Here is a 15489-nt window from a genome sequence, read left to right as displayed (position 1 = left end):
ACAGCTGTCATCTGTCCAGTGTAGTTAATACTGGGATTATGTACATTTATATTACATACATGCACACGCACACACATATACAGACAGACATAGACAGAGAGACTGTACTTCACTTTAAAAGAAAAAATGTACACAAGAATTTTATTTTTAAACAGATGATGCAGATTCTGGACATCTCCACTCCAAGTTAAAAAAAAGCAAATATTGTCAATCTTATGATGACTGTTTTTGTGTCTGGTGCTACATTTAATTTTATTAGCCATATCTCAAAATAATCGACTGCACCTTTTAAATATCCACAACATCTGATTTAAAGTATAGATTTAAGCCTTCCTTTTAGGCTGGGTAAAACATCTACAGCCAAAGCTAGGACTGAACCACAATTATGTATAGCAGCCATTCAAACTCTCGAACTTTCAAGAGTTTGACAGCTTGAATTATCAGCTGCCGTGTTCATAAATGAACCTTTCGAATGTTGCTGTTTGGGTGCGTGAGATCGCGGTGCAATGAGGAAAGAAGAATTTGCCCTTTCCCATCTGTAGTGGGGTCTTGAAGTTGGTATACATAATAAACAGGGGAGGGGGGGTGCAGTGGGGCTTGCCCCTCGGGGAGGGTTGTTGGAATCTGTGTGATTTGAATTTGTGTATTCAAATCTTTGTAATTTGAATGGTTTTAGTGTGGGTTTCTGTTCAAACTTTGTATAGTTTGAACATTTGATGTAGGCTTGTAATGTGTGTATTTATTTTCAATATAATATACCATAAAAAAAAAAAGAAAACATACTTCCAAAGCAATGATAGCCTGAGAATTTCAGTAATTTACAGTCATTGGAAGACAACATTACACAAATATGTAGCAATGCAGACTTATATGGACACAGTCTACCAAGCTGCTTTATATTTATTTTCTGAAAGAGGTGGATATACCATCTCCGTCTTTTTTTTTTTTTTTTTTTTTTTTGAGTAGAGCATGCACCATCTGTTCTGTGTTGGTGTTACATCAAAAGGAAAATAATTATGTACATTTCTCTAGAAGACTGATGTTTTCCTATCAGCTAAAATATGCCAGCACCAAATTCCATGGATTATCCTTGCAATCTGCCTAAAAGCCACGGCTGAGACATTACAGTTAACCTGTATTTTAATTCGTAAGGGTCTAATGGAGATTTTCAGTTTAGTATGCATCTATAAATCTACTAGTTAAAGTTTGAAGTATAATTTCTTGAAAGTTTTAGTACAAACTGTCAAATGACATCTGAAATATGACTTCCATTTGCACATGTACCCCGAATGCAGGATTTTTTGTAAACATTTCAAAGTGAAAGTCTGCCACAATGCTTTATGCTCCTTTTCTGTTAGGGTAAGGCTGGGAATTCAGTTCAGGGTTGAGGAATGTAACACCTGTCCAGAATACATATACATTCCAGTGTCATTGTGTCAGACATATTTCTCCAGAAAATAAACCGTTAGTGGGTTAAACCCACTCTCCAAAATACAAGCTACACAGACAGCTGTATATATGGATTTATACTTAAAACTACCAAGTACATTCTGTTATGGTCATAATATTTTCTTATGTCTGCAAAAAATTTTCAAATGGTTTCTAAAGTACAATCTTATACTGGCTATCACTAGTAGGCCTAAAAAGCCAATGGGTTGCACCAGTCAGGATTTTGTCATTTGGGTCATGCCACTATGACTGAATAGCAATTAGGATACTTAACTTTATTAAAACTTAGTTTACCAACATGTGACATGTCCTGGCTGATAAATGCAGTAAATTATCAGAATCTTACTACGGCATGTTGCTGTAGGATCCAAACTAGCACACTTATTTCTCAGAAAATGACAAATGTATTTTGCTATATTTACAATGACGGTAAAGTGTAGTGTGGAATGACACCTCTACACTTGAAATGCTGCTTTTTTGGTAATTATGTTATGCATTTTGCAATATATGGCTTAATGTCCTAGTACCTTGCCCTGAACCCTTTATAAAAGCATCTAAAAGTAATACAGAAATACTAACATATTTAGACTGGGTCAAGTTTTAACCAGAACAGCAATTAGAAAATGACAAACTGCAGTGTTTCCAAATTATTCGGCTGGAAATGAAAGTGCAGATGTTGCTTGTTCACAAAAATAAATATAAAAGTTATGACACAGAAGTAAACCAGTGAACCTCTGACACAGAGGGAGAAAACACAATGTGCTCCTGATGACTCATGTTCCACTAGCGTCACAGGGGCTGGAGGGGCCACAAGTGGAGGATGGGTGTGAGTGGGTTACTACTTTCCCATCCTGGGGGATGGAGGCAACCTAGTTATGCTTCAGTAGCAGCACTAAGAGCCTGCCAAACTCCATGCTGCGACAGTTATATAGCTTGGTTGAGAGGTTGCATATGAGCAGAAGCATGCATGCACCTCCCAAAGGCAGCAACTGCAGAGCTCAAAGGACTGGCATAGAGTTAGCAGGATTACGGCGCACATGCTGGCAGCAGTATCCTCGATCTCCTCACTGGGCATGGACATGGGTTGAGCCCAGGCTAGGTTAAAGTGGATCCAGTAGACTCTGTGAATGGGTTGAGCAGCAGGGGTCCGTTGCGGAGGAGGGAAGAAAAGGGAAACAAACATAAAAATAGAGAAACGCTATGAATTTGGAATTGAAAAGATTGCATACTTATACACAAGTTACATTACCGTGATTTTAAAATGTGACAAAAACGTTAAAATCAATTTTTCATTAAAATTTAAAAGAAGACTGCTCAGCTGCTTCTAATTCTAGAAGCACAAATTAAGAATACTTTACAGATAGTCGCCCTTGAATAAATTCCATGAAAAGTTTCTTTCTACACAGGAACTGCAGATAGGAAAGACTCAGTAAGGAGCAGCTTTCTTGAAAAAGGGTTACACGGCAAGTGTTCAGCGTAGTTCATACGATAAGGCATATTCTAACAGAGAGGAAGAAAAGACTGGCTGAGAGACTACAGAAGGCAACTATCGCATATGTTTAGCATGCAAGTAGACGATAACAAGGGGACAACATCTGTCAGGGTGGGGTGGCAGGGGATGATATCTGTCAGGGTGGGGTGGCTCTTGATGGTTAAGGATTACGCAGTAAAGTACAATGGCAGAGGCAGAATGTTTAAGGATGAGTACAATAAAAGAAGAAATACCGGGGGGCATACTAAGTAGAATGGAGTCTATTTTTTCTCCACCTAACCTCCCCACAGCTGACCGTCACTTACTAGCAGCACCTCTCCTCATTGACCTCTCTGGGCCACCTTAGCCTCCTCCAGGCTCAATCCAACCCTAGTCCAGGGCTGGTGAGGAGATGGAAGACACCAGTATAGCATTTTACAGCTACTGAGGAATGTGCCTCCCCCTTCCACCACCCTATGCCAGCTTTCTGAACTCTGCAATGGCTGCTTTCAGAGGGTCATGCATGCTTCCCCACATGTGCAACCCCATGCAGTACACTGCTTGCAGAATTGGACTTGCTTGGCACTTAATCCTGCTATCGCTATAAGCATAAGCAGCCTCCCTTACTCCAAAAGGGGTAAGCTGGTATCCCTCGCTCAGAAATGGAGTGAGCTGGTGTCGACTGCACCCCTTGTTTCCTGGTCAGTCTCTGCCTCTAATCAAACATGAGTCATTTGGGATTCAGGCAGGGCTTTATCCCTCTATGACATGGGAACCGGTTTCAGTAGAAGGGAATCTTGTACAAGGCATGGGTGGAGATAAACTGGTAAGGGAGGAAAGGATGAACTAGGCTGTGGAGAAATTAGACATTTTAGAGGTCCAGGAAGTGGAGGGGAAAAAAGTCAGAAGGCATAAGTACATTACATTAAACAACAGCCAAGAATACTGGGGTATAGATGAGATCTGAAAATATATAAAAAAAAATGTTATCTGGAAGGTGTCGTCATTTCTGGTAAAAAGCTAGGATGGTAGTGAGGAACAGATTACAGTATGGGATGGATGAACATGAATAATGATATAATTATATCCAGTGCGATAATAAGACGAAGTAACAGATGGAGGAACATGAATAATTATATAATTATATACAGTGCGATAAGACGAAGTAACAGATGGAGGAACATGAATAATGATATAATTATATACAGTGCGATAATGAGACGAAGTAAGACATGGAGGAACATGAATAACTATATACAGTGCGATAAGATGAAGTAACAGATGGAGGAACATGAATAAGGATATAATTATATACAGTGCAATAATGAGACGAAGTAAGACCTGGAGGAACATGAATACTGATATACAGTGCGATAATGAGATAAGTGAGGAGCGATAGAGAGGTGTGATAATGCGATGAAGTGAGGAGTGATAGAGAGGGTCCAGAAGGTAAGAGATAAGGAGCCTAGAGTCACCTTGGGAGAAAAGGCATAGAATGTTGTACAAAGGATTGTCGGGAAGGTGAGGATGTTAGGGTAGGTGTACAGCAGCCTGATGAGTTTACTGCACTGAAAGTATCCATCTTAAAAGAGGCTGAGAAGAAAGGAGAGCAGACTCATGCAATGGAGATGATGAAAGGAAACAATGCTCTTCTATTTAGGGGAGAAGGCATGGTAAGAAGTTGGGAAGATATGGGAGGGGAATGAAGAGAGGTAGTCTAGCCAGCCATGACACAAAGGAATAAACGCCATGACTGTGGCCCAGTTGATCCACATTTGATTAGTGACTCAGGCATTTGATGGGCATACACATCATCCCCTACCAGCACTGTTTTTCAGGGCAGATAGACAGAGCAGGACATGTGCAGCCACAATACCTCAGAGGAGGGGTGGCTTTGTAGTGAGTGTCCAGGGTGGTGGGGGGGGGGCTGGCCTACTTATGGCTCACCAAAACATGTTTGGTAGTAGCCCTCAGTGAGTGCATAGAATTATGCACTCACAAGAGGGAAGGCATTCCAAGTCCACAAGGTGATGCAGGCAGCTTATTCCACCTGTTCACGGGTTGTGTCAAACGCAGCTTATTCCACCTGTTCACGGGTTGTGTCAAACGCAGCTTATTCCACCTGTTCACGGGTTGTGTCAAACGCAGCTTATTCCACCTGTTCACGGGTTGTGTCAAACGCAGCTTATTCCACCTGTTCACGGGTTGTGTCAAACTTGCCGGTGAGCACACAAACTGGAGGGCAATCCCCAAAACAGTTCTTGCCCCAGCTTAGCTAAGACTCCCCACGGCTAGGGAACAAACATTCTTTAGTCTGTTACCAAGAGGCCTGATTGTGGGGAGACCACATAGGAAGAAAAGCTTAGGAGGCAGTGAGAGAGGTACAAGAGGAAAAGAAAGCTAGGAAGTTTTACAAGGAATTGGAAGGGATGAGTGGGTTTTAGGATACATCCAGTGTGGGAGTGATGAGAACTCGGGTGTCAGAAGGGGTAGAGAGGAAATTAATCGGTAGTATGTAATGCATAAGGTTATAAAATTTTTAATTTGCTATGATGTGTACAGACACTGTAAACTCTGTGAAAAAACATAAAAATACCCTACACTCACTCTGAAGGGGGTTAACAACCTCCTTATTAATGGAATTGTCTCTTGGACTGCTGCACCTGAGAGGTAACAAGAAATCTGCCCATGCAGCAACTCTCCCATGGAAGGGGAAATTTGACCAAATGGCTACAAGTCCCAGCTCTAACAGTATTTTTTTATGTATTCCCATTCAGTGCAAGATGCCCCGAGGCACAATTCTTTAAAATGGCAGTCCTGTCCTGCAGAAAACCATACAATGATGATTCAAGTGGTCATAGTACAGATATCCATATTACCTTTCTGGAAGCGTTGAAACCAGCAAGACCCAGGCATCTTATCTAGGCCATCATGGTGGAATGTAGTGTTAGCAAAAATGTTCTGCCATAAGCACTTTCAGCAATGGTGGAGAGCTCACCTTTTCTCCATGGTCATGTGACCTTAGAGTAGGTATATTTAAGCTTGGGGGAGGGGTGAAGGGCTGCTTGCCTTCCTACTAACTGAAAGTAGAAGCAGTTTCAAGGGATCATCAGTGACTCACTGGCAGTCAAGCAAATGGTATTCAGTCAAACAAAGCAGATCCGTTTCCTCCCCTCAGCAGTGAACAAGAGTAGGACGAAGTGGACTCCTCAAACCCCTGTGAGATGTCCAGTGTTACAAACTGTGTTGTAGAACAACACAAACAAGAAAACTCGTTTCCTGGTTGTGGGGGAAAAGATGCAGCATGATCTGCGTAAAATTATTTATTTTTATTTATTTATTTTATTTTACATTTGTTGACCGGGATAGTCCAACTGGATACATGTCCACTTTCAGTGGAGGCCCAGGGAGAAAAACTCCACAGTAAACACAATTTTATAACATAAATCTAGGTAAAGAGGAGTTTACAGGCCCGACTGGTACTACATGAAAAAAAATCACACAAATTATTTATTTTACACAAGGTTTAAGGCTTATAAAACACAAATCTATTAATTTCTGAAATAATGGTTTTGCAGTCACTGGCAGCTTAAGTCCAAAATGTAGAAAAAGAAAAGGAATTTTGTTTGTTCAAAGTGATCTACTGTTGTCTTCCTGTAGATGGATGGATTTTACAGGAGGATAGCTAACCAGAGTAGAATGTACATAACCCCAAAATCAAGTGATACAAACACAAAGCAGTCCTCCTTTGACCTTTGAAATATCCAGTTTACTCAAGGTAATGAGCACTTATGTATCAGACTTCATTAGATACAATCTTCCTTTTTTCTGGTGTTTTACTTGTCCTGATTTCTCATTACCAAGGCAACAGTTGGTGGCCTGGAGATGCCATCATGCAGGCAGCCATCAAGTGCGGTGTAGCTTGCTCTCTGCTCACTAGCACCCCCCCACCCAGAAACTGTATCAGAAGTTGTGCACTGAGCTGACTGCAATGGCCATTCCCTCACTTTTGCAAGGAGGGCATCCTTCAAGAGCCCCCACCCCCAGGAAGCAAGACTAGTGGTTTGCTGGTTTGCACTAGAGAAATCGCAAAGATTGTGAGCATCCTTTTCCACACCTTCCCCAAGAAAAGCCACATCCCCTTATATCCAGTGCCAGAGAATTACGTTTCTAATTACTTTAGATAATGCAGAAGAAAATGAAAGGCTTTCCCTGTCTTCCTGTAGTCACCACCCCCTTAACCAATTTAAATGACTGCTAATTAAATACTCGGGGCTTTCAATCTGGGATCCTGTTTACTATCCCAGATAGATAAAGAATATAGCCGCAATATAGCAATGGAGCTTTCCAAATTAAGTTTCAGTCTATAGTAAAATGGAGGTCCTAAGCCTCACCACAGATCAGCCATTCGGTGAGAACATGGTATGCAGTACACTTGCCAAGCTCCAAGCCATGGAGAAGCAGCAGCTGTAATGATGTGACTTTTAGTATCTCTTTGCACTACTCCAGTCCCTCTCATAGCCAAATGCAACCCGAGGAAAAGTCTGTGTGTATGTGTGCGCGCGCCGTGACACAGGGCAGACAGAAAAGCATTCTGATAAATTTCAACAAGTGGTTCTGTGCTGAGAAGGTGCCTGATGGCTATTGTAAAGTCAGTAATAAAACAAGTCATGTATGCAAGAAATCAGCAAAACACAGGCAGGCCTACCTGGAACTGCCAGCCACCTAGACATGGTGTTTAAAGCAGTCTCGTAGATTTTATCTTCAGGTATTAACTCGTCCACCAAGCCAATTTTCAAAGCCTCTGGAGCACTGTACATGAGTCCCAGCTGAAGAGAGAGTTCAGTTGCACGGTTTCCAATGCTATTTATCATGGTATCCCTAAACCTGAAATGACAGCAACAAATGGTAAAGAAAAGATGACACTGACTGTCCCTTACATTTGCATCCACTGCTAAAAACAAACCAAGATTATTCGCCCCCTCAGCTCCAGTGCTATTCTTTCTGCTCATACCACTTTCTGAAATTCAACACATTTTTATTCTCAACAAGATATCATTTTCTGATACTAATTAATGAAAAGATTTTGAATCTGCTTGATGCTACTATAGAATCTGATGTTGTCAGTTTTCAATTCGTCCTCAACTGATGGGTTCACATCTGACATGTCGGATCCGAATTGGCTGCTTCTAAAACCTCATGGCAATCCAAAACTCTCAAGCTTCTCCCTTACCCACAATGCATCTTCCCCTTACCTCAGATATCATTTGCTGCCGTTAGGTGAAAGGCGTGGTTACTTCTCTCTCGAGCTACTGGGATAGATAAATGCGATTTCTGTGGTTCTTCTACATTACATTTTCTTAAGCTATCTTAATTTCTCTTCCTGTGGACTAAATCCCATTGTTAGTATGTCTCCTCTGCACTTGTCTAGCCCTCCACTCTACATTTAACGTAGTCTTACTACCTTTGTAGGTAGTGGTCTTGTCATTCCCTGACTTGTTAAAGAAAGAAAAAAATATGTAAATATATAGAAAGGTTTTTCTTCTGTTTTCTTGTTGTTAAGCCCTTCTGTAGAGTTATTTACAGTACTCCTGTTGTTGTGGGTTATCATGGCTGAAAAAGAGAAAACACCAGCAGGGTTTAAGATGGGAAATACAGTCAAAGGATTCCATTTTCCAACATGCACACTGCCAGTTGCCTTGGCCCCTTTCACCTGCACGAGAGTTGTGCAATCTGACATGCCTTTAACCCCCGAAAAAAAAAAAAAATCTCTAAGGGCCTTTTGCCGTCCTCTTTTGGTGATGCCATTTTTGGAGAAACTTCCAAAAAATTGCCTAAATCATCTCTGAGCTGTTCTTTAGTTTCATTGAGGACCTCGGAGAAAGTTTCAAAGGCCTTCTTCAGATCCAACAGTTTTTTCGGATCAGTCCAAGAAGAGGAAAATAAACTTGTCAGATCCGACCCCCCAGATAAAACAAATGTAAAAAGTTACTCTTTGGATTGAACAGCTACTTTGGATCAGAGGTCTCCATAAACAAAGGATTCATTGGCTCTAGAAGCCACCGGTCCTCCTATAATAAATGGACACACTGCCTAGGGCAAGGTACTCCCCATCTGTGGATCCTGTCCCATCAAGGGTCCCTTCTCCTTTTCTCCACAACATGGACTCTCCCCTCCAGGCAGTCCTCTCGCTCTTTTAGAAGCCTCAAGGTAGATGATGAGGAGAGGGCAGTGAGACAGATGCTTTCACCACAGAGCTTCCCAGTGGTTGCTTCGGCTGCTACCCCTTTGGGTCATGAAGCCCTTGTATCTAAAACTCCACCTTTGACCCTTCCTCCTTCGACTCCCTCACTGGGTTTGGAGCCCTTGGATCAGAGTCATCTAGGCCTGTCTTCTTTGGGTCCGAAGATCGCCGTACCTCGGATCAGATGTTTGCTCTGAGCTCCTCCACTCTATCAGAGCCAGAGAGCTGTAAGAGCCATTCCTACCCTGTGAAATCAGAGTTGTTTCAGTTGACATCAAGGACTTTGGAGCAGTCTCTGCACCTTGGAGTTTTGGCAAGGGTTAGTTCGGCTCTGACTTCTATTTCTGGGCAGCTTTCCTCAGAGTAGGGTGGTACCAGGGATCGGAAATCCCTCCTTACACACCTGGGTTCCTATCCCTCTCTGGGAAGGTCAGTCTTCATGACCCTGGAGAGAACCCTGTCAGCTTCCATAACACAGATGGATCTTATTCCCTTGGGTTCCATATCTTCCCCTGCTCTGTGTTAGGCGTTTCAGGTAATACTCCCACAGGGGCAGCTGGTACAAAAACCTCAGGACACCCAATTGGGTATTTCTACCTTTTTTTGATACCTCCAAGATTATCCCACTGAAGTGGTCTCCTGGAAGAGGGACATGTAAGAGGAAGCATCTAGATTCCCCTGAATCTGTCACTGAAGACACAGACTTTGAGGAGGGCAGAGTATCCCCACAGTCACCTCCTGGGACGTCTCATTTGGAAACATCCTTGAAATCCTAAAACAGAGAGGTGGCTGGAAGCCCAGCAATCCTTTGGAGGAATCTCTGCTCCTTGAGGCATTTGGTACCCAGTCCATCTACATCTTGGGTGACTCCACCTGCCGACGAGCTCCTCTACTTGGTCTCGTGGCGGGCATGGAAGGAGCCTAACTCCATTGATTCCATACCAAGAAAGCCTGATAAAAATTATGACCGCCTCCAAAACAGAAACAGTTCTGGTCCAAGGGCCGTCCCTGTTGATGCCATGGTCATAGTGGCAGCCACCGAAAGAACTAGCTGATGAAAGTTCCTCTGTTCATCTTCTTGACAGAGAGTCACAGGCCATGGACAGGTTTGGGAAGCATGTCTATGCCTCAGGGACCTTTGTCTTGACATCCCTGAACTACCTGGCACATTTTGCCAGATTACAAAGGGATCTAATAAAAGAACTCTTGGGGACACTTGCAGGCACTGTGCCTAAAGAGTTGAAGGACTCAGTCACCTCACAGCTAGTGACCCTTCAAATCGATAGCAAACTCATCCATGAGGCTTACTTCCAAAGTGTCAGAAGGAATCTCAAGGGCAGTGGGTTCAGGCATAGCCATCAGGAGACATACCTGGATGAATTTGTGCGACTTACTGGATTCTTTGAAGTCTATGTTCTTCAATGCAACTTTTGATGGCACATCTTTTTTAGCCCTGAAAGTAAAAGATACATTTCCCAGGTGTGAGAAGGATGGAAACACCCTTTCTGCCGTGGGCATGCATTTGTCCACCCCACCCCCAAAGATCCTTCTCAAGGAATCATTGGGGAAGTGGAAAAATGTGGTTCAAGAAATCACAAGGATCTTTCAAAGACACAAGTGTAGGGTCTTCCCCCAGAGACGGAGTGAGAAACTCAACGTCACTCTCATGGCAGAGGAGGGCCGCAACATCAAGGGTCCAGAGAATCTTTCTTTGGCAAACCCTTCCAGTGTTCCTGAATGGAGGCCCAAATGTACTCCTCTGGAGGCAGTTGGGGGTTGTTTTGTCCCAGCACCAGACAGCCTGGCTGGAGATAACATTAGATACTTGGGTGCAGATAATTTTATCCAGAGGATATATAATTGTACTTTCCCTTTCTCCTCCAGTTTCCAGGAAAATCCCTGATGTACCACCCAATAACAAGGATCAAGCAGCCATTGAAATACAAACGCTGCTAGACTAGACTGTCATCCAAAAGGTCCCCCCAGACCAAAAAGGATCCAGAACTTACTCAAGATTCTTTTTTGTGCCAAAGAAAACAGGGGACTAGAAACCAGTTCTGGATCTCGGCAATCTACACAGACTTGTTAAAAGCACAAAGTTACAGATGGTCATGGTTCAGTCCATTCTTCCACTTCTGGAAAAGGATGACTGGATGTGATCAATAGACTTCCAGGATGCATACTATTACAGAAAAATAAAGTACAGTTGTGTACACTTGCCATAAATGTAGATGTTAGAGTGTATTCACTGTTGCAGTCATTACATTTGGGTAATCTGCTGGCAGGTTGCCCTCATTCGGCCTGAATAAAGTCTTGGGTCCTGCATCGATTGCTGTCTCTTCTTCCATGACGTCAGGTCGTCAGGGGTATAAAACATGTAGCCGACGCCATTTTCATCAGTTTTTCTTGACCCAGATGAAATGGGGTACATAATATATATATACATATATATATATACATATATATATATATATATATATATATATATATATATATATATATACACATATAATTTGGAACACAAAAAATATACCTCCAGATAAAAGCAAATACACCAAAAAGGCTTTTGAGCATAGTAAAAGAAAGAAGAGGTATAATAAGAGAGAAAAAGGGGGCTGGCGGGTGGGTAACCAGGACTGCAACAGTGAATACACTCGAACATCTACATTTATGGTAAGTGTACACAACTGTACTATGTTCTTCATGTTTCACTGTTGCAGTCATTACATTTGGGTAGAATCCCAAAGCTATGGATGGGAGGATGGAATTAAACAGCATTAGGAGCAGCTATAAGGCCCTACAGGACAGCAGTGGCAAAGCCTGCACTGGATTTAGAAAAGAGAGGTAAATGGTAATGTTTGGTGAATGTATGAACTGAGCTCCAAGTAGCAGCTTCTACAATGTCTCTGGCAGGAACCCCTCTGAGAAAGGCTGCAGAAGTAGATGCAGCCCTGGTGGAATGGGATCTGATCCCCTTGGGGACAAGTTTACCATGGTGCATGTAGCAGAAACGAACACAATAGCTTAACCATTTTGAAAGAGTCTACTTTGAAATGGCCTTTCCCTCTGCCCCTCCATCAAATGCCACCAGTAATTACTCAGATTTTCTTAGAGATTTTGTCCTGTTTAGGTAGAATCTTAGTTGTCTGTGTACATCCAATGAATGCAGAATCCGCTCCCTCTTGTTCTGTGGATTTGGGAAAAAGGTTGGCAGATGAATGGTCTGATTAAGAGCTACACTGGATACCACTTTAGGCATAAAGAATGGATTGGTCCTGTGGGCCACCCTGTCCGGACAAAAGATAATGAAAGGCTCCACTGCCATGAGAGCCTGTAGTTCTGAAATCCTTCTAGCTGAAGTGACTGCTAAAAGAAAAGCTGTCTTCCAAGAGCGAAATTTTATGTCTGCAGTAGCAGCTGGTTCAAAAGGAGGTAGGGTGAGCTTTTCCAGCACAAAATTGAAGTCCCATGCAGGAGTTGGTGCTCTCCTGAGAAGTCTCAAATTTTTGGCCCCTCTGAGGTACTGCTTTAGCAGGGGATGAGAAAAGAGAGGAGGTTCTGTGTTGTAATTAGCCAAAATGGCAGAGGCATGGATTTTTATAGAAGAGAAAGTTGGGCCCTTAAGAAGCATCTCAGTTAAATATTGCAGAATCTGTGGAATATTGGGCATTGCTGTGTTTATTCCTTGAGCTTGGTTCCAGGCACAGAATCTTTTCCATTTATCAGCATAAGATTTTCTAGTACTAGGCCTTCTAGCCTCCAAAATGACATCCATCACAGGTTTACTGAGAGGTGTAACTGGTGAAATTAGTTGATTAGCCATGCTGCAAGATTCAGAGTTTGGAGCAGTGTGTGCAAAATTTGATAGTTCTGCTGAGACAGTAGATAAGGTGTCTGAGGCAGGTACCACGGAGGAAGGTGTGACATATTCCAAAGAAACGTGTACTAGTGTTGGCAAGGCCAGTCCGGAGCAATCAGAATCATTTTCGTTTTTTCCTGAGTGACTTTTAGTAAAACCTTGGAGAGAGCAGAGACAGAGGGGGAAAAGCATAGACTGATGGGTTTTTCCAGCTGAAGGATAGAGCATCCACTTTCCAAGCTTTTTTTGTGATGAGTTCTTATGCATAAATTGTCCAACTGATAATTTTGGGGAGAGGCAAATGATCTATGTCTGGGCTCCCCCCATTTTCATGTCAACATGCTGAAGATTTGTGGATCCAGTTTCCATTCGTGCGGGTCCATAAGATTTCTGCTTAGTTCGTCTGCCAGAGTATTTTGTTTTCCTGGCAAGAATTGAGCTTGTAGATGTATTTGGTAAGTCAAGGCTGTGTTCCACAAGGCCATGGCTAGTCTGCAGACGGGGTAGGAATGGGTACCCCCACGCTTGTTTATGTAGCACATAACTGTGGTGTTGTCCATCTTTATCAGTAGTTGTCCTGGATGAAGAAAGTCCTTGAAGGTGGTCAGAGCATTCTGTACAGCAAGCATCTCTTTCTGGTCGATATGTAGGTGCATTTGATTTGGGCTCCATTTGCCCTGGAATGCATCTCCCTGCCAGATGTGCCCCCCCCAAGCATAATCTGATGCATCTGTAGTCAGGGTTTGGGTGGCAGGGGGTGGAATTAATGACAGTCCCTTGTTCTGGTGACAGGCCTCTGCCCACCATAGGAACTCCTGTTGCAGGCAAGGAATGATAGGAATCATGGTTTCCAGGCTGTGACAATGTTGACTCCATAATTTCTTTAGGTACCATTGAAGTTTCCTCATATGCAGTCTTGCATATGGAATTAGTAGAATGCAGGAAGCCATGGACCCCAAGGCCTGCAGAATTTGTATTGCAGATAGCTGGGTTTTTGTGGCCACTTATTTAAAGTATGTCATCAACTGAATTTGTTTTTCTGGCGTGAGGTAAGTCATCTGGGCAGTTGTATTCAAGCTTGCACCCAGGAATGTAATTATTTGAGAGGGTACCAGTTGTGATTTCTTTTCATTTATGGTGTACCCTAGACAAGTTATAAGCCTTTTTACAAATGCCAGATGCTGTAGAAGAGTGTCCTTGTTTTCTGCCTGAATTAGACAATCGTCCAGATAAGGATAAATTTGAATGTTTCTTTGTCTGCAAAATGCAATTACTGGTGCCAGGCACTTTGTGAAGACCCTGGGCACAGTAGATAAGCCAAAGGGCAGTGCAGAGAACTGGTAATGCAAATAGCCTGCTTTGAAGCGGAGGTATCTTCTGCAAGATTCCCTGATTGGGATATGCAGGTAAGCCTCTTTTAAGTCTAGAGTTACCAACCAGGCATCTTTGCCTAGCATAGGCAGTAACTGCTGTAGAGTCAGCATCTTGAATTTTGGAATGTCCAGGAATGTATTTAGAATGGATAAACTACTCGTGCACCAACACCTTTGCCCAACGGTTCTTGGAATTCATAAATTCCAATACCCTGGATCAACTAATCCTTAGTCCCACCAGGGGCTCCAGTATGCTAGACCTGGTCATTACCAACATGGGAAATAGATGCTCCACACCTATGGTCACGCCCTCATTGATCAGGTCAGACCATAAGCTAATCACCCTTAACATCCACATCCCACCCCCACCCCCACCCCCACCCCCAGTAAGGAAACCTCCATAAAAAACTTCCAAGGCCAACTTCATGCTACTCAAGTGACAAACTTCAAGACACCCATGCAGACGGGAACTGAAAGTTCTACTGCTGAGTCCTACACTAAATCACTGTACGAGCACATCCACTCATGCATGAATTGTGCCATTCCAAATAGAACCAAGATGCTCTCCTCCAAAAAAGGAAGCCAATCTGGTGGTCCCCTGCCATAAACAAACTTTACAACAAGAGGAAAAAACTGTTGCAGAAAAGAGGAATATCCCAGGATGCAAAAAACTCCCTTACCAGCCACAGTAAGCGGAGATCCCTCATAAAATCCTCCAAAGCTAGTTACGAAAATAAAAAATTGCCAAAGATTCCAAAGACAACCACAAGGCATTCTATAACTATGTCAAGAATCTAAATAACAATGCTCAGATCTGCTCTGAGCTACAACAGAATGGCATTAAATATACTGATCCCAAGGATATTGCCAATATCCTGGCAGATCGATTCAGTGCCAACTTCACCCCCCTCTCTCCCCCTAAATGGCCCATCTCAATACTGGAAGATTGCCAAATTCCGGTAATAACAGCCACACAGGTAAAAAAATGCACTCTCTAAAGCTGAGAATACAGAATCCATGGGACCAGATGACATCCCGGACTGTGTATTACATGAACTACAAAATGAACTGGCACCTCACCTAAGTGTCATGT

General features: G+C 42.7%; 1 protein-coding gene across 2 annotated transcripts in view; it reads right to left on the bottom strand.

Annotated features, from left to right (window-relative positions):
* Nucleotides 1–15489, bottom strand: part of ECI1 (enoyl-CoA delta isomerase 1) — a 174834-nt gene that overhangs the window by 23840 nt on the left and 135505 nt on the right. For both annotated transcript variants that reach the window (XM_044089123.1, XM_044089122.1), the window contains exon 6: nt 7629–7807. In XM_044089123.1, the coding sequence (XP_043945058.1) occupies nt 7629–7807 (179 nt within the window). The remainder of the gene's footprint in view (nt 1–7628; nt 7808–15489) is intronic.

The sequence above is a fragment of the Protopterus annectens genome, chromosome 12.part0 (genome assembly GCF_019279795.1).
Source record: "Protopterus annectens isolate FY-2018-M chromosome 12.part0, PAN1.0, whole genome shotgun sequence".
NCBI lineage: Eukaryota > Metazoa > Chordata > Ceratodontiformes > Protopteridae > Protopterus > Protopterus annectens.
This window is presented reverse-complemented; position numbering and strand designations above follow the sequence as displayed.